An 18,147-nucleotide genomic window follows, 5' to 3' on the forward strand; every position below is an offset into this window, starting at 1 on the left:
TTTTTTTTAGATAATTTGTGGCAAGGATGCACTGTTTCCATGAGTATATTTCACTGTCCAGTAACATATATATGCTGTAATGTTCATTAAATAAGCAAATTTCTTCTCACAGCTTTAGAAGGTGGTGAAAAAGAAAGACATTGAAGGACCAGCAGACCATGGGATGTGGTAGTTCTAGAGTTAATACTAATTCGATGAAGAGATCAGTGAAAGGTAAGACCGGAGTACCACTTACTCAGTTTCTGCTCAACTGACATAATAAGAGTTTGATGAACCAAACTTTTTTTAGGTGCTATATTAGACATATTTAAATTTAAAGGCACAGTTTATATTTTCAGTGGTATTTTATCCTTATTACACGTTATACCATATTAATGCTAAATTTCCATTGTTATATAGAATGTGACCTCCAGCTATGTCATATATTTCTTTCAACTCTTTGTGCAATGTATCATTTTATGGTTCTATTATCCTCTACAAAAGATTTCCCTGAGACATCCCTGATTGTTGTATAGATAGTCTCTCAAGATTATAACTTGGTCAAATTTTCCACACAGTTCACAGTATTTTTCATGGAAGCAGATTACTATTTCATTCAAAATCCTCCTTCTGGATCCTCCTTTTGCGTGAGCAATAGGTTCCCAAACACTGTCTCTTTAAGGATGTATGTTAATAGCCTTTGGGGTTAGGTAAACTGACATCGCTAGATGGATTATGTGTGGTTCAGAAATAATATGAAGAGCATTAGTTTCGACCCTGCTCCACCCCCTTTTCTGGCTGAGGAAGACTTGAAGCCTGCCTCTTTGCCCGATTCCCAAATCAAAACCACACCATGATGTGTGCTATGATAATCCTGAATGATGCTACCTAGAGAAGCAGATAATAGTTTTAAATAAAACGTGAACAGTAGTAGGACATATGGCCTTTCAAGTCTCAACATATTGCCGTAAAAGTTGGTAAACTATTATAAAAGTTTAGATGTCATCCACCAGAAATTCAATTTTAAGATCATTAACAAGAATTCCACATCAGATCACTAGCAAGGAAATGCAAAACTGGATAAATTGGTACTAAGTGTCAAATAATGACAAACTTCCTGATGTATAAAAGAACAAATCAAAACTTTGTCTCCCCAATGACTGTACAGTGCTCACTGTAACTGATACTGTCATGGACAGATGCATCTGTAGCAGGCTGATTGGTGAGGATGAGGTCAAGCATGCTTTTCCCTCTTGTTGGTTTCCTCACCACTTGCCACAGTCACAGCCTAGCAATTATGTCCTTTAGGATTAGACCAGCTTGATCAGTAGTGGTGCTCTGAACTACTTTTGGTGATGGATATTAAAATCTGCTACGCAGTGTTCATCTGCCCCCTTGCCACCCTCAGTGTATCCTCCAAATGCTCTAACCAAGAATGGACAGTACGTGGTAATAGCAGGAGGTTTCCTTGCCCATGTTTGCCTATGCCATAAGACTTCATGGGATCCAGAGTCAATGTTGAGAAATCCTAGTGGGCTGCCCTGTCGGTGGGAATGTCTGAGTAAAATATCATGTAAGTATGACTATATCAGGTTATTGTATGACTAGACTGTGAGATAACTCACCAAGAGTCAATAAAGAGTGGAGCTTGAAAAAGCACAGAAAGTCAAGCAGCATCAGAGGATCGGCAGAGCCAATGTATTATCAAGGCTGAAGCCTTTCCAGTACCTGCAGCCCTCATTATCTCCAGATAGCTCACCCAGTTTATGCTCTATATATTAGTAAGGAGGACTTTTCAGGTTAAGAGTCAACAAAACTGTTGTGGGTTTGGAATCACATATAAACCAGAGCAGTTAAGGAAGGCATTTCTCTCCTAAGGATATTAATAAATACTGTAAGATGGATTTTTAAAAACAATGAATGTTTTCATGGACATCATTGGATTTCTAAATCCATTTTTAAAGAAAGTTACATTAGTTCCATCTGCCAGGATGGAATTTGAACCCTGGCCATTAAAACACTAACTGGATCTGAGGAGTACCATTCCAATGTTTAAACCACAAGGTCATCGTCGCCGTATGTGCCCTGGCAGCCATTTTGAATGTAGGCATCACTAATTGGGTAAGCATTTGCTGTCCATCCCTTGATGCCCTTGAACTGAATAACTTGCTAGACTATTTCAGAGGATAATCAAGTCACCCACATTGCTGAAGTTCTGGAGTCACATGTGGACTAGATCTGGTAAGGATGACAACTTTCCTCCCCTAAAGGGCATCAGTGAACAACGGGGTTTTTACAACAATTGCTTCATGATCATCTTTGACTTTTACTTCACCTTTTCTTTTATTGAATTCAAATTACTTCAGCCATGGTGGATTTAAATCCGGGTCTATGGGACATTAACTGGGTCTCTAGTTTATTAGTGTAGGACTATGCCATCACTTTGCCCTTACTCTAACTGTGGATTTCTCAGTAATTCAGAGACTAAATACTGGAAATGCTGACCTTCTGCATATATTGATTGTTTAAACCAACTAAGCAAATTTGGACAACATGTTCATTTGTCAGTGAGGTGAAACCTGTGTGTCATTCTACTGGACAAATAATCTAGAAGCCCAACTAGTGTCCTGGGAACCCAGGTCAACCTTACCAATCAACCTTACCAATCTCCCTGTCACAGATGCATTTGAGCATGATTTGGACTGGGGTGTACAAAGTTAAAAATCACACAACACCAGGTTATAGTCCAACAGGTTTAATTGGAAGCCCACTCACTTTCGGAGCGACACTCCTTCATCAGGTGGTAGTCATTTGAGCATGACGGTATCAGTAAGATGCAATACCCTTGTGGAGATGAAATCCAGTGATAATAGTGTCCATCATACTGTGTTGCACTATCACCATGCTAAATGGGTTAGACTCCAAACAGATATAGCAACTCAAGATTAGGATTCACATGAGGCAGGGTGGACCATCAGCAGCAGAACTATACTCCACCACAATCTGCAACATCATGACCTGGCTTATTCTCCATTCTACCATTACCCTCAAACTTGGTGTAATGAAGAATGCAGGAGGGCGTACCAGAAGGAGCACCAGACATGCTTAAAGGTGAGGTATCAACTTGGAGAAGCTACCAAACAGGACTGCCTGCATGCCAAACAGAATAAGTAGCAAGGAACAGACAGAGCTAAGTGATTGGATCAGATCGGCAGACATGATGGACAATTAACAGTTCAATAGAGCAGAAAGCTCCACAAATATCCCCATCCACAATATGATAGGGCCCAGTACGTCAGAGATAAAGCTGAAGCATTTGCAACAAGCTTCAGCCAGAAGGTGGTGCATTTTGGGAAAGCAAGTCTTAGCAGGATTTAAACACTTAATGGTAAGGTCCGAGGGAATGTTGCTGAACAAAGAGACTTGGAGTGCAGGTTTAGAGCTCCTTGAAAGTGGAGTTGCAGGTAGATAGGATAGTGAAGAAGGCGTTTGGTATGCTTTCCTTTATTGGTCAGAGTATTGAGTAGAGGAGTTGGGAGGTCATGTTGCAGCTGTACAGGTAATTGGTTAGGCCGCTTTTGGAATATTGCGTGCAATTCTGGTCTCCTTCCTATCAGGAGGATGTTGTGAAACTTGAAAGGGTTCAGAAAAGATTTACAAGGATGTTGCCAGGGTTGGAGGATTTGAGCTATAAGGAGAGGTTGAATAGGCTGGGGCTGTTTTCCCTGGAGCATCGGAGGCTGAGGGGTGATCTTATAGAGGTTTACAAAATTATGAGGGGCATGGATAGGATAAATAGACAAAGTCTCTTCCCTGGGGTCTGGGAGTCCAGAACTAGAGGGCATAGGTTTAGGATGAAAGGGGAAAGATATAAAAGAAACCTAATGGGCAACCTTTTCACGCAGAGGGTGGTACGTGTATGGAATGAGCTGCTAGAGGAAGTGGTGGAGGCTGGTACAATTGCAACATTTAAGAGGCATTTGGATGGGTATATGAATAGGAAGGGTTTGGAGGTATATGGGCTGGGTGCTGACAGGTGGGACTAGATTGGGTTGAGATATCTGGTCGGCATAGAAGGGTTGGACTGAAGGGTCTGTTTCCATGCTATACATCTCTATGACTCTATGACCTTAAGTGCAAAGTGGGTCCACCTTGGCCTCTTCGGAGGTCCCCCAAATTAGAGATGTCAGTCTTCATTCAATTCAGTGCACTCCATATGATATCAAGAAAGGGCTGGAGACACTAGATACTGCAAATGCCCTGTCAACATTCTGACAATAATACTGAAGACATGCTCCAGTCTGTCCCATATACAAAAAGCAGGACAAGCCAAGCTGGCCAATTACTCCCTCATGATTCTACTCTCAACCATCATTAACATGATGGAAGTTGTCACCAACACTGCATAAGAATAACCTGCTTGCTGACACCTAGTTTGTATTTGGCTAGGGCCAGTCTACTCTTGATCTCATTATAGCCTTGGTCCAATATAGACAAAAGTGCTGACATCAAGGCCACATTTGAACAAATGTGCAATCAGGAAGCCCTAGCAAAATTGCAGTCAATGGGAATCAGGGAGGGGTGGCATGGTGGCTCAGTAGTTAGCACTGCTGCTTCACAGTGCCAGGGATCCGAATTCAATTCCTGCCTCGGGCGACTGTGTGTGTGGAGTTTGCACATTCTCACCATGTCTGCATGGGTTTCCGTTTTTTTTTTAGATTACATTACAGTGTGGAAACAGGCCCTTCGGCCCAACAAGTCCACACCGACCCGCCGAAGCGCAACCCACTCATACCCCTACATTTTCCCCTTACCTAACACTACGGACAATTTAGCATGGCCAATTCACCTGACCTGCTCATCTTTGGACTGTGGGAGGAAACCGGAGCACCCGGAGGAAACCCACGCAGACACGGGGAGAACGTGCAAACTCCCCACAGTCAGTCGCCTGAGGCGGGAATTGAACCCGGGTCTCTGGCGCTGTGAGGCAGCAGTGCTAACCACTGTGCCACCGTGCCGCCGTTGATGACATCGGCTTGTACGAGAGGGCATAACTACAAATTGAGGGGTGATAAATTTAAGACTGATGTCAGAGGCAAGTTCTTTACACAGAGAGTGGTAAGGGCATAGGTAGTCAACTCAGCCACATTAGGGAGATTTAATCTTTTTATCTAAACAATCCTTAGATAAGCTCATGGATGATTTTGGGATAGTGTAGGGGGACAAGCTGAGAAAAGTCCACAGGTCGGCGCAACATCGAGGGCTGAAGGGCCTGTTCTGCGCTGTATTGTTCTATGTTCTATGTTCCTCTGGATGCTCCGGTTTCCTCCCACAGTCCAATGATGTGCAGGTTATTTGAACTGGCCGTGCTAAATTGCCTATGGTGTTTAGGGATGTGTAGGTTGGGTGCATTAGTAAGGGGTAAATGTGGGACAATAAGGAATGGGCCTGAGTGGGTTACTCTTCGGTGGGTCGGTGTAGACTTGTTGGGCCAAATGGCCTGTTTCCACACTGTAGGGATTTAAAAAAGAAAGCTTCAATGGTTGGAGTCAAACCTGGCACATAGGAAGATGGTTGTGATTGTTGTAGGACAGTCATCTCAGCTCCTGGACATGTCTGTAGGAGTCCCTGAATGTAGTGCCCTAGGCCTGACCATATTCAGCTGCTTCATCAATGACCTTTCCTCTATCATAAGGTCAGAAGTGGGATATTTACTCATGCCTGCACAGTCGGCAGCACCATTCCCAACTCTTCAGCTGGTGAAATTTAGCAGACCTGACAATATCCAGGTTTGGGATGATTAGTGGCATACAACATTTGTGCCACACAAGTGCCAGGCAATGACCATCTCCAATAAGAGAGATTCTAACCATTGTCACTTGACATTCAATGGCATGCCCCGTATCATTGACCAGAAACTAAAGTGGATTGGCCAGATAAATATTGTAGCCACAAGAGCAGGTCAGAGGCTAGGAATCCTGCAGCAAGTAACTCGCCTCCTGTCTCACCAAAACCTGTTCACCATCGACAAAGCAAAAGTCAGGAATGTGATGGAGTACTCCCCAATTGCCTGGATTGGTGCAGCTCCAACAGCACTCAAGGAGTTTGACACCACCTAGGACAAAGGAGTCTGTTTTATAAGACAGCACATCCTCAAATATCCAATCCCTCCACTACAGATGCACACTAGCAGCAATATGTACCATCTACAAGATACACTGCAGAAATTCATCAAGGTTCATTGGACAGCACCTAACCAACAAATGAACACTACCATCTGGAAGGGCAATAGCACAGATACATGGGAGCATCACCAACTACAAGTTCCCCCCAAAGCCATTCACCATCCCGGCTTGGAAATATATCACCCTTCCATTATTGACACTATGTTAAAATCCTGGAACTCCCTCCCTAACAATAATGTGGGCCTACTTACAGAAGATGGGCTGCAGCACTTCAACAAGGCTGCTAACCTTCTCAAATACAATCACAGGAGGGTAATAAATATTGGCCTAGCCAACAATGCCCACTCCCAATGAATAAGTAAAATAAACTGCTCAGTTAGTGTCCTAGTGTCTAAGCAACTCATTCTTCATAAACAGAATTAACTAATTCACTTCTCTGTATGTTTATGTATTATAGAATATCACTGCACAGCTGGGACAGGTAAGAAATAATGTCATTGATTCTCTTAGCCTCCTTACAGTAAAATCAGTCTTATACTGGTTTTATATTTTTACTTTTACTTAATTTAATAGAATTCGTTGTTTAAACAGTCAGATAAATTGAGTATTATGCACCCAGCAATGTAGTTGTTTCCAGCACTCAAATTAACACTAGAGGCTTATTGTGGCATCGCTTATCTATGCTGCTGTTTAATGACATTATTTGCTATGCAAATATGTTTGGACTGCAGCTTTAAAAACATTTAGTAAAAGTTTGTGCTATTAAAGGAGAGTACCGTGATTACTAATTTATTTAGACCAACTCAATGTTATTATAGAACTATCAACAGAAGAATAATTAACCATGAATGAATTCTTGGGATAGTGATGTTATCCATCCTTATTTCTCAGGAAGTCATTGATAAATAACGCTAATCTTCTGATGGAGTTTTATTATAACTCATTAGCTTGTTGGACCAGCTAAGAGAACACTTAGCAGTCAACCACATTGGCTGTAATGATGTCACAAATAGTCTTGGCTAGATAAAATCCTAACCTAAGGTCAGTAATACCCAAAATAACTTGCACTGTATTTATATAGTGACTTGTCGTGTAATAAAATGTCCCAAAGCTACAAAGAAAACTTTGAAAAAGAGCCACCTAAGAAAATATTAGGACAGATGATCATATGTTTGGTCAAAATGATAGATTTGAGGGTACATCTCAAAGGAGCAAAAAGAAGAAAGGACATCTTGGATGTTTAAGAAAGAAGTTCCAGAGCTCAGAAAGATGAAAGCTTTGCTTGCTAATAGTGCGGCAATTAAAATCATAAGTGCTGAAGAGGTCAGACTGAAAGGAGCACAGACATCCCAATGTGGGAAATAGAACTCATTCACTTCAATAATTTCAGTCAAAGGCAAGATCTGAAGCAGCAGTATCGTTTATTATACGCTTGTAAGTGTGATGTCTAAAATAGACACAGAGTTTAGTAAGTACATATCGTATATACAATTCATTTCTCTTTTGCTCCTCCCCCACTTATTCCATTGCTCCTCCCCTGTTTACATCTCCCACTTCTCTCAACCCGGCGCCCATTACTGTTGTTTATCGCTTGCTTTATCCGGCCTTGTGCATAATAAAGTACAAGTTTTGCTCGGCCATTTCACCATATCCTGCTGTGGTCCATTGTTAGGTATATCCTCCTTTACTGCCATCTGTTTCGTTTGCTTGTAACATTTCCTCCCATTCTTCATCCATACTGGGCCTTATGATCTCTTGATTGTGATTTGTTTTTGTTTTTACAGAAGCGGGAAATAGATGCTTATAACTACTGTTTGTACAGGCATATCTAGCTTAACCTACACCCCGTCCCCTCACAGCACCTTATCTATTTGTCTGTAACATCTACCATTGTTTGCAGGCACATTTCATTCTTGAAGCACATTTTAGCTAATGCAAAACAATTATATATTTCCTTCACATAGTTTTCATTCTTGTTAACTCAGTTCTTGGCTGAAACAATTATGCACTGGTGTGAGTTAATTTACCTTGCATAAGCAATAATGATTGCAAAAGTAACTCTGCTTTACCTATATCCCACATCAGGATTGTGGGCAGGGACAGCTTATAGAAGTAGCAAGGCGAAAGGCTAGGGAGAGATTTGAAACAAGAATGGGAATTTTAAATCAAATTGTTGCTTTCAAAGGAACAAAGTACATTAAAAGCACAGAATGCCAGGTAAGCAGAATAATTTAGGCTGGGACCTGCCAGCAGATAAATGACAAATGAATGAAATGAAAATGTGATGGAAGACTCTATTGACAGAGATAGTGTTAGTAACTGCATATCTAACTGCCATGATTTTGCAATGGCATTGCAATCACTGTGTTTCAGGCTTTCAGAGGCATTGTATGGAAGATGATATTCAAGAAGTTGTGCAGTCTTGCTTGGCTATTCCTGCCAAGCTGTCTTTCTGAAAGTTCTGACTCACATATCTGTTAAACACATTGGGAGATGACTGTCTGTTACAGAGACACTACAACTACAATGAGAATTGGCACAATGTGCCCAAGGTCAACAAAATCAAATATGCAGGAGGTGGAAAACTGAAATCAAAACAGCACATGCTGGAAAATATTCAGTCAGCAGACAGAGAAAAATTGGTGATATTTCATCAGATTTGACAAGAATCCAATCCTTGTGGATTTGCTGAAATGTGGACATCCAGGGTGGTGGCATAAAGTGCCACAGAAACAACCCACCTTATAACTCATTCCTTGCATCTCTACCACCACCCTGACAGGCATTCATCAGTAATCAGGTGCAGGCTGCTCCATCACTTTCCATAGGGATTCAATGCATTTCCTTATTTATTTTATTTCTTCTTAATCATCTGCCCCTATACCTTTGTAAAAAGCTATTCATTCATTGTAATGCCTTTTAGAAGGCTTGCTTGTTTTTATATACCCCTACTCTACATTATTGGGCCAGTTAGATCATTTGGTTAAATGGCTGACGTGTTTTTTGAATAATACAAACAACACAGGTTCAATTCCTGTTTCACAGGGATAGATGTGGGCCTTGTCTCTTTACTCTTGGCCTGGGAGTAGAAGGCAACTGCAAACAACTATTGACTGAAACAACTGAGAGATTGGCTCAGGTTAAAGTATCAACAGACAATGGACTAGGGATCTGCCTTCAGGCACAGCACACATACTGGGTTCAAGTTGCAACAATTCTTCAGCCTGTGTCAGAGACCAGAGCCTACAAATAAATGCTGTTTCCCTCTGCAGAATATTACTTTCCTTTTGCAGGCTGGAATCCTGCAGGAAGCTCATGCCACAAAATGAATAAGCCTTGACCCAGGAAATATGAGTCAGGGTCAATGATGCAGAAGCCAACAGTCAAGTGGAAGTCCCACTTCACTGCTACCCAACCAAGAAGAGGAGAATTAACTCTGCAACTAAGTAATTTCTTTTGCATTTGTATGTAATCCTCCTCACAGCCATCAAGGCTGCCATTCTCATTCAGAGGTGGTATCGTCAATATGTTGCCCGGTTGGAAGTTCGCAGACGGTGCACGTGGACTATTTTTCAATCAATTGAGTATGCAGGAGAGCAGGATCAAATCAAGGTAAGAATGAACAGATTTGAACTGTGGTCTGCTATATATCATGAAAAGATACTGTCCTCACCTCTCAAAATCTCTAGCCATAGGGCCAGAGATCAGGCCAAATTTCTACCAAGTTCTTTCAGGATGAGGATTCCCAAACTAGATTGTAAAAGGGAATTGAATTTCAATCACAATGATGGGACATGACCATCCTCATTTAAGAATTAAATTATAGAATTAGTGATATGAAAGGCGGCCATTTGGCCCTTTGTTCTCATACTGGTTCTAACTCTACTCTAGCAGCAAGATGAAGGGACACTAGATTTTCACAAAATTCAAGCCAGTACCACAGTCTATAGTGTGGAGATATCTGGACAGAGTCCAAACAGAAAGGTGTTTCAGAAAATTAACCATGGCATTAATAAATTCAAGAGGGTATCATTTATCCAAAGATTAGTTTAAATGGTTACAATTGCTACAAGGAGTAGTAGAATTGCATAGTGTAGAAGCAGTCAACAGGAGGTGAGAGACAGAAAGGAATGGAAGGTTAAACTAAAAAAGTTAGAGTAAGAGGGATGAGAGGCGCATGAGGAGTATAATCATCAACAGGGACTAGTTGGGCTGAATGACCCAGATCTGTGCTATAAATTCGACATCCCTGATTTTCGTTTCCAGGTTGGATGCACAGTGACAGGAGACTGCCTGGCTCCGTGAACTTGACCTTTAAACCTAGGCAACCCCAAAGCCCATTTCCAGTGGTGGGGATAGAGGTGCTGGGCTACATTTGAAAATCATGTCTGATGACGCCTCATCTCTATCACAATTAATGAAATACAACAGAATGATAGAGCCATGAAACTTGGAGCTATCCAGAACTTCCTAAGATGATCCTGTTACCTTCAGCGTGCCTTGGGACCAGTAAAGATGTTTATGGTGAAAGATAGATTTTTATTGATGTATCACTTTCAGGACCAAAGAACAATTTAAAACACTTCACAGTCCGTGAAATATTGTCACTGTTGGCAGCCAGGTGGAGACAGTGTGCTCTCACCAGCAATAATGTGACAATGGTTGGAAAATCTGGTTATGGTATGTTGAGGGATAAATATTGGCCAGGATATTAGGGATCACTCTCTTTGAAATATGGAATCATTTATATCCGCCTAAGTAGGCCACAAAAAGGCTTATCAGAAAGACTGCAGCTCTGACTCCACTGCATTGCTTCATTGGAGTGTTGTCTTTGACTTTTGTACTTCAGGCCTGGGTATGGATTTCATGTGTTTTCAACTGGGTGACACATAAACAGATCTAGTAACCTATCCAGCTGTAAGCTCACTGCCACTTTGTGCCATGGATGGAATCAGCAGTCTGCCCCCCATGTTTAAATGAATGATTAAACATCAATTGGCCTGGTTAGCAGTTCTATTGACACGGATAACACACTACCCATGACAACTGGTAGACCCTGTTGGCAGGCAGGAAAGAGTACCCCCCCTAAATGAAAACTAGTTTCAAGGAAGCAAGGGCACCTCATTTGGAAGGTGGTTAGTGCACTATGGGAAGCACTCTCTGAGATGTCACCCTTACACACCCAACAGATTGGACAGCCACTCCTACTGAAGGGTATAAGTCCTATGCTCAAATAATTTAGCCTACCCCAATATTAAGGCTGAAGGATGGATTTGCCTGGAGGGTCAATATTTAACTGACTTTAAGCAAACATCAGTCTGCACCATAAACTCCAGCTCGTGAAGTAGCATGCACACCTACAGTTTTTTTGGCTCAATACAAAAAAGCCATCCACAGAACCACAACTGACCCAAATCGAATTAATCCTATGAGATTACCAAAAATAGCAGTTCAAGGAATTAGTGTGTAATTTTCAAAAGGAAGGATTCAGGATTCATTTAAAACACTGCACAAAATTAATTAGGTTTTGTCACTGGTTTGTAATGAATTAGTTGATCTTCTCAAGGGCTCCATGCCTTGGATGAGACCAGCGTCTACACCAAATGTGATTTTCCTTTTGATTGAATAGTCACGTGTAGAATGGCTACTTGCATGAGACTTCACTGTTTGTAAATGGTACCCGCTTGTGTTTGTTAGCACTGACACAGTAGATGCTTAAATTGTAACTGATGATACTATTCCCATTCACTACCCTACTTCCAGTAACAGATTTTTTTTTTCCCGGTTTCACAGCTGCATGACTTTTTCAGTTATTTGATGGACCACTTTACTCCAGCTTCTGGCAATGAACGTAAGTTGTTTAAAACAGCATTGTTGTGCAATGGTAGTGTCCCAACCTCGGGGGGGAAGGAATGGGTGTGTGTGTGTGTGTGTGTGTGTGTGAGAGAATTTTACGAACCTGAGTAGAAAATATCTAGAATGGCTAGTACTTAAGATGGATGTGTAACTGAGCTTCTCCCTGCCTTGGGAGGGAGACTGACAAATAGAACGTCTGGTAACACTATGAAAGCACAAGTTTGTTTCAAACCAAAATTTTTCTCTGTTCAGCATTCAGGATTTTAAAAAGATTTTTCTTTCTTGTTTGTGGCTAGGCGAGTTGGATATATCAGTGTGAGTGCTGCAGTCTGGCTCATCAACATCATTCTTGTTGAATCCGAATTAAAACACAGCCAATATAAAAGCTGCTTAACTATAAAACTCACATGGGAAATTTCAAGCTGATAACAAGAGTGGGAGACTCGACTGTCATATCAAACATGTATTTATCTCAGGACAACAGGAGTTTGTGTATGTTTGTGCAATTTTGTAAAATGGATGAGTGTGAATCACCAGCCCAGTTTAATTTTCTCTCTCGATATTTATTTGTCAAACTCAACAGAAATAAAGTTATGGACAGAGGAAAAAGAGGCAACTGATGCACCGACACGCTACATCACTGTACAAAGTCAAAATTACTCAGGCTACCTGTAATCGTTTTGAAGGAGTCGAAGCAGTTTGTGGCTACACTCGACAGCCATTTTTATGGGAACAATCGAGTTGCTTGCTGAGGCTGCTGAAGTTACAGATTGAATCTATTCAGTGCCTATTGCAGGGAAATTCCATAGTGTTAACAGCAACATGAAAAGAGCTGTGCTTGGCTAGAATTGCCCAGTTTCAAGGAAGTCACATTTGGGAATCTTCCCCATGGGCTGTTGCAGGCCTGGTGCAGTGCAGTTCAAATCCATGGCCAGAAATTTCCTTTGAGCTTCTTTGTTGCTGATGTGGCTGAAAGTCTGTTTCAGTGTTGGAGCAGGAACAGCCATGAGGAATTGCTTAACCTGTGTCACTGATCCACACAGTTAGTTGAGCTGAGGTAAAGAGAAAAAACACCGAAGTGCAAGCTGCAAAGTCATTTAACACAGACACAAAGCCAGGAGGTTTGTTGTGGTTGTCAGTCGGCCTCAGTCAAGTCAAAGGGGAGTCGTCTCCACTCAAGGAATTCTGGGACACTTGGTCAAGGGCAGCATCCAATAGCAGCCTAGGGCCTTGGACATGGTCAGAATCAGGGTATTCCCCACATAAGGGTTGAAGATCCGAATGTCAAGGAGCTTACTACCCATCTTTCTGTCCTATTTGGGGTTGTTTGCCTTCAAAAATGAGAGACAGGCATTAAAGAAATGAAAGTGGATGGCACATCTGTTATTTAACATCGGTGTCAATTAAGCAGCAGAGAAAGCAAATAACATTAGTGCTGTCAGGGGTCAGGGTGGGTGAGAGTGACTGAGAGAAGATGTTGCACGAATGGGGAGAGTGGTAGAGCAGGGTGGGAGGTGGATACAGTAGCAGAGATAGAGTGAGTGGGAGGTTTTGGAGAGAAAACGATGGCACTTACACAGATGGAGTGGAAAATGCTCTAGTGCTGAGCATTCCTTTTGAGATCCGAGACTGCTCCAACCCTGGTGGCCACTGTGGACCAGACTGGCATGGTGGGATCCGCTACTGGGACTGGAGGTAAAGGAGGTCCTGCCCCTACACCACCCAAACCAGCATGATCTCCAATTCTCCGTCCATGCAGTGGGGCACTAATTTCCCCTGTCTGCCATGTCTGGGCAAATGTCAGGAAACAGAAATGCACCTCTGGACTGATGGTGCTTCACTGGGTGTCCTATGGGCTTTTAATGGGATCTGGCAGTGGTGAGTTGCTTTGGTACAGCTCATGATAAGGTGGGGCTGGAACTGAACATGAGGGGTGCTGGGGTAAGGTAGGTAGTTACAGGCATGTTTGATAAAATGTAGCCCCAGAGCAATTGAGCCCTCCAAAAAAAACATGGTATAATCTGTTCTGAACCAACAAATGTAAGGTTCAGCCACAGGTTTGGTGTACAGTCATAAATCTAAAGTGCATTATATCAAATAAACTACAGTTTTGTAATGCATATTCGTTCTGAAATCCTAACAGTAAATGTTGATGTGGCAAAGTCAGAATCTCATGTATTATACTTATATCATCATCAAGAAATATTAACTTTCATCTTTCCCTTCACAGAAGATCATATTTCCCAAATTTTTACTCAGCCAAATAAGTCATGTAAGGATGCAGAACAGGATAATCAATGCATCTACAGTAATATTGAGATTTCAGGCTCTTACACTGGACCCCATCTCTGTTTCCCGCTCACCCCTGCACATGTAACTGCCTTACTGGAAGCTTTCAAAAATGAACAAGTAAGTATTTAGATATCAAAATCGTTTTAGTTTTCAATTAAATACAAAGTCTAATATCTCTGGAAAGGAACTCAGATGACCCATACAATGGGCAGCTCATTTAGATAACTAGTGAAAGGGTAAATGGCTCTGACTATCAAAAGACATTGAGAAGCCTTAAGAGTTCTGAGGCATAAATGAAAGCACAAATCAAAACGTCATCCATAACACTGAATGTGCAATTCTAAATCGGTAAGAAGGTAATGATCATCAGAACTGACATAAATGGGGTGAGATGTTTGGGATCCTCAAAACAAAGTCCGGGAAGGATGGTAAAATTATTTTTAAAAGGTCGAGAATTTATAAGGGAATATAGACAGGAATTATTCATAAAAGATATATGGTATCCTGAGAGATTAATATTTTAAGTCTCAAATTTAATTGCGACTTTGGTAAAGGATTGGTGGACGTTATGAATTGTGGGAAAACTTACATGCTTCAGTCCAGAATAAATCCAAATATTGACCATAAGTGGACACTATTCCAAGATATAATTCCAAGATGGCAGCAGAGTTGGCTCCTAAGCCAGAGCTCGTCTGTTCCGTCGTTTCTTTTCTTCTTTTTCCTCTTTTTGTTTTATTTTCTTTTTCTTCTTTCTTTCCTTTCTCTCTACTTACCTCCATTCCTTGGATGGCATTAGTGGTGGAGAGGTGAGCTCACATAGACTCGAGGGACTCCTGGCCTCGATGAAGTCCAGCGGGGATGGACTTGATTGACTCTTGGCCTTGTGGAAGGCCTGTGCAGACTCAATGGACTCCTAGCCTCGATGTGAGGCCCAGCGTGGACTCCTGGCTTCAAAGTGAAGCCTAGTGTGGACTCTTGCTTTAGAAGGAGTGGAATGCTGAACTGTTACCTTTATTTCTTTATATTTTAAATTTACACCTAGGATTTTGTACCTAGGCATCTTTGTACCTAAGATGGCGCCGAAAATGGTGACTTTATACACTTCTCACTGTACTCGTGTATCCCTGAACTTGAGTGCATGTGATAAGAAACCTAATTTTAATTCTAGTTCTATTCCAATGGCGAAGGAAGTCAGTTTGAAGAGCCAAATGGCCACCTCCTGCTTCCATGTAAATGGTTTTGACTATCTTCCTATGTTACCAGAACAAAGTTTTCATCCTGGTTAAGTTACAAGACCAAGCCTATCAGTGAAACAATTTTTTGAAAAGGGAGGATGCAATAGTCAATAAACATAGGTTTAAATATAATAATACCTAATAAATTGGAGGATCCCTGAGAAGGGACACAAATGAAATATAGTAAATTAAATATTAATTGTCAATAGTGAAAAATCACAAGGACAGAATACTTCATACAAATTCTATGAAAAGCAATAAGCAGCCACTTACAGTATACTTAAATAAGTTTAAAAGAATTTAAGCAAGGCCTCTGTAACTTTAAGCAATCTATTGCTGCGGTTCAATATTCAAATATGTTTGCAAGCACGTGCCTGCAATTTGTCACACTCACTGCATTTCTCTCAGTAGCAGCTACATGCTCACTATGTATTAGAGCTTCTCAATGAAACCAGGAAGCATTTGGAGCATTTGCCAAATATCAACCACCTTTCTACCTCCTACAGCAAAGAAATTACGATATGCGGTAAGAATTTTACCACTTCACTGCAATTAAAAGGCATCGATAAATCAGATGTAGATTATGTAGAACAATAATTTAGTTGAGTGCTTTATAAAGCTTAAGCATTGATTAAGGCTTCGTAAAACATTGCAAATCACAGGACAAAGTTGATGCACTAATTTTTACTGCAGACTGTATTTCACTTTAATGTGGTTATTTTACATCAGGAAAAATTAAAGAATTGTACAGCAACATCCTATTGACTCAACCTCGTTTGTTTGATCTTTAAAGAAGAATCTGTTAATCCTGCTCTTTCCCATACCACTGATGTTTTTCCTCACTGTAATTAGACAAAGAAAGAATTGGGCTGGTCCATCCAGTGACAGGACGTGGGCCTTCACCTACGGCTATTATTACCGAGACCTCCCTTGGTTTGTGGGTTTGGGGAATATGGCCATTGGCAAATGGAAGTGGACTGTACTTTGTACATATGTGTCGAAAGCAGAGGCTAGATACCTATCATACGCATTCATAAGTAGCTCTTTTTTTCAGAAAGAAACTTCTGAAAGTTAGGGGCAGCACAGTGGTTAGCACTGCTGCCTCACAGCGCCAGGGACCAGGGTTCAATTCCAGCCTCGGGCGACTATCTGTGTGGAGTTTGCACATTCTCCCTGTGTCTGTGTGGGTTTCCTCCCATAATCCAAGGATATGCCAGTCAGGTGAATTGGCCATGCTAAATTGTCCAAAGTATTAGGTACATTAGTCAGAGGGAAATGGGTCTGGGAGGTTACTCTTCGGAGGGTCAGTGTGGACTTGTTGGGCCAAAGGGCCAGTTTCCACATTGTAGGGAATCTAATCTAATAAAAAAGTTGGAGGTTAGGACTTTTCCAAACAATGGTCGGGTCCTGGGTAGTGTTGTATAACAGAGAGTCCTAGGGGTTCAGGTACATTATTCTTTGAAATTTGCATCACAGGTTGACAGGATGGTTAAGAAGGCATTTAGTACGCTTGCCTTCAGAGCTTTGAGTATAGGAGTTGAGACGTCACATTGACGTTGTACAGAATGTTGGTGAGGCCTCTTCTGGAGTACTGCATGCAGTTCTGGTCACCCTGCTATAGGAAGGATATTATTAAATTGGAGAGGGTTCAGAAGAGATTTATAAGGATGTTGGAGGGTTTGAGTTATAAGGAGAGACTGGATAGGCTGGGACTTTTTTCACCGGAGCATAGGAGGTTTAGGGGTGACCTTAGCAGTTTATAAAATCATGAGGGGCATAGATAAGCTGAATGATAAGCAGCTTTTCCCCAGGGTGGGGAAGTCCAAATCTAGGGGACATATTTTTAAGATGGGAGAAAGGTTTAAAAAGGGCAGGAGCTACTTTTTGTTTTACACAGAGTAGTTTGTGTGTGGAATGAAATGCCAGAGGAAGGGGTGGATGCAGATACAGTTAAAACATTTAAAAGACATTTGGATAAGAACTTCAATGGGAAAGGTTTGGAGTGATACGGGCTAAGTGCAGGCTGGTAAGGCTAGTATAGTTTGGAAAATGGTTGGCGTGAACTGGTTGGACTGAAGGGTCTGTTTCCATGCTATATGACTCTGTCAGGATCCTGATCCTTGCCTTGAACTCACCCTCCCTCAGCGGGCGAGGGACTAAAGCCTGTTACCACACTTCACCTTTGGTGTACTGGGTCTCATATAAACCATGGCCCCCAATAACATAGACTTAACATAATAGCATAACAGTATTATTGTTGCAGAAAGGATGTTTGAGGACTTGTCTACTGAGGTAGTATGGGCTGAGATTAGAAACAGGAAAGGAGAGGTCACCTGTTGGGAGTTTTCTATAGGCCTCTGAATAATTCCACAGATGTATAGAATAGGATAGCAAAGATGATCCTCGATAGGAGCAAGAGTGACAGGGTAGTTGTTATAGGGGACTTTAACTTCCCAGATATTGACTGGGAATACTGTAGTTCAAGTACTTTAGGTGGGTCAGCTTTTGTCCAAGGTGTGCAGGAGGGTTTCCTGACACAGTATGTAAACAGGCCAACAAGGGGCAAGGCCAAATTAGATCTGGTATTGAGTAACAAACCC

At 41.5% G+C, this 18,147-nt stretch overlaps 1 protein-coding gene across 2 annotated transcripts in view; it reads left to right on the forward strand.

Moving 5' to 3' along the window:
• LOC122552750 (serine/threonine-protein phosphatase with EF-hands 2-like) overlaps window positions 1-18,147 on the forward strand; it is a 60,129-nt gene that overhangs the window by 18,531 nt on the left and 23,451 nt on the right. For both annotated transcript variants that reach the window (XM_043695670.2, XM_087986001.1), the window contains exons 2-7: window positions 113-213; window positions 6,622-6,645; window positions 9,649-9,776; window positions 11,958-12,015; window positions 14,251-14,429; window positions 15,959-16,073. In XM_043695670.2, coding sequence (XP_043551605.2) covers window positions 159-213; window positions 6,622-6,645; window positions 9,649-9,776; window positions 11,958-12,015; window positions 14,251-14,429; window positions 15,959-16,073 — 559 coding nt within the window. In that variant the 5' untranslated portion in view covers window positions 113-158. The remainder of the gene's footprint in view (window positions 1-112; window positions 214-6,621; window positions 6,646-9,648; window positions 9,777-11,957; window positions 12,016-14,250; window positions 14,430-15,958; window positions 16,074-18,147) is intronic.

The sequence above is a fragment of the Chiloscyllium plagiosum genome, unplaced genomic scaffold (assembly GCF_037043375.1).
Source record: "Chiloscyllium plagiosum isolate Xiang-an unplaced genomic scaffold, Cpla_swu_hap1 HiC_scaffold_1, whole genome shotgun sequence".
Lineage (NCBI taxonomy): Eukaryota > Metazoa > Chordata > Chondrichthyes > Orectolobiformes > Hemiscylliidae > Chiloscyllium > Chiloscyllium plagiosum.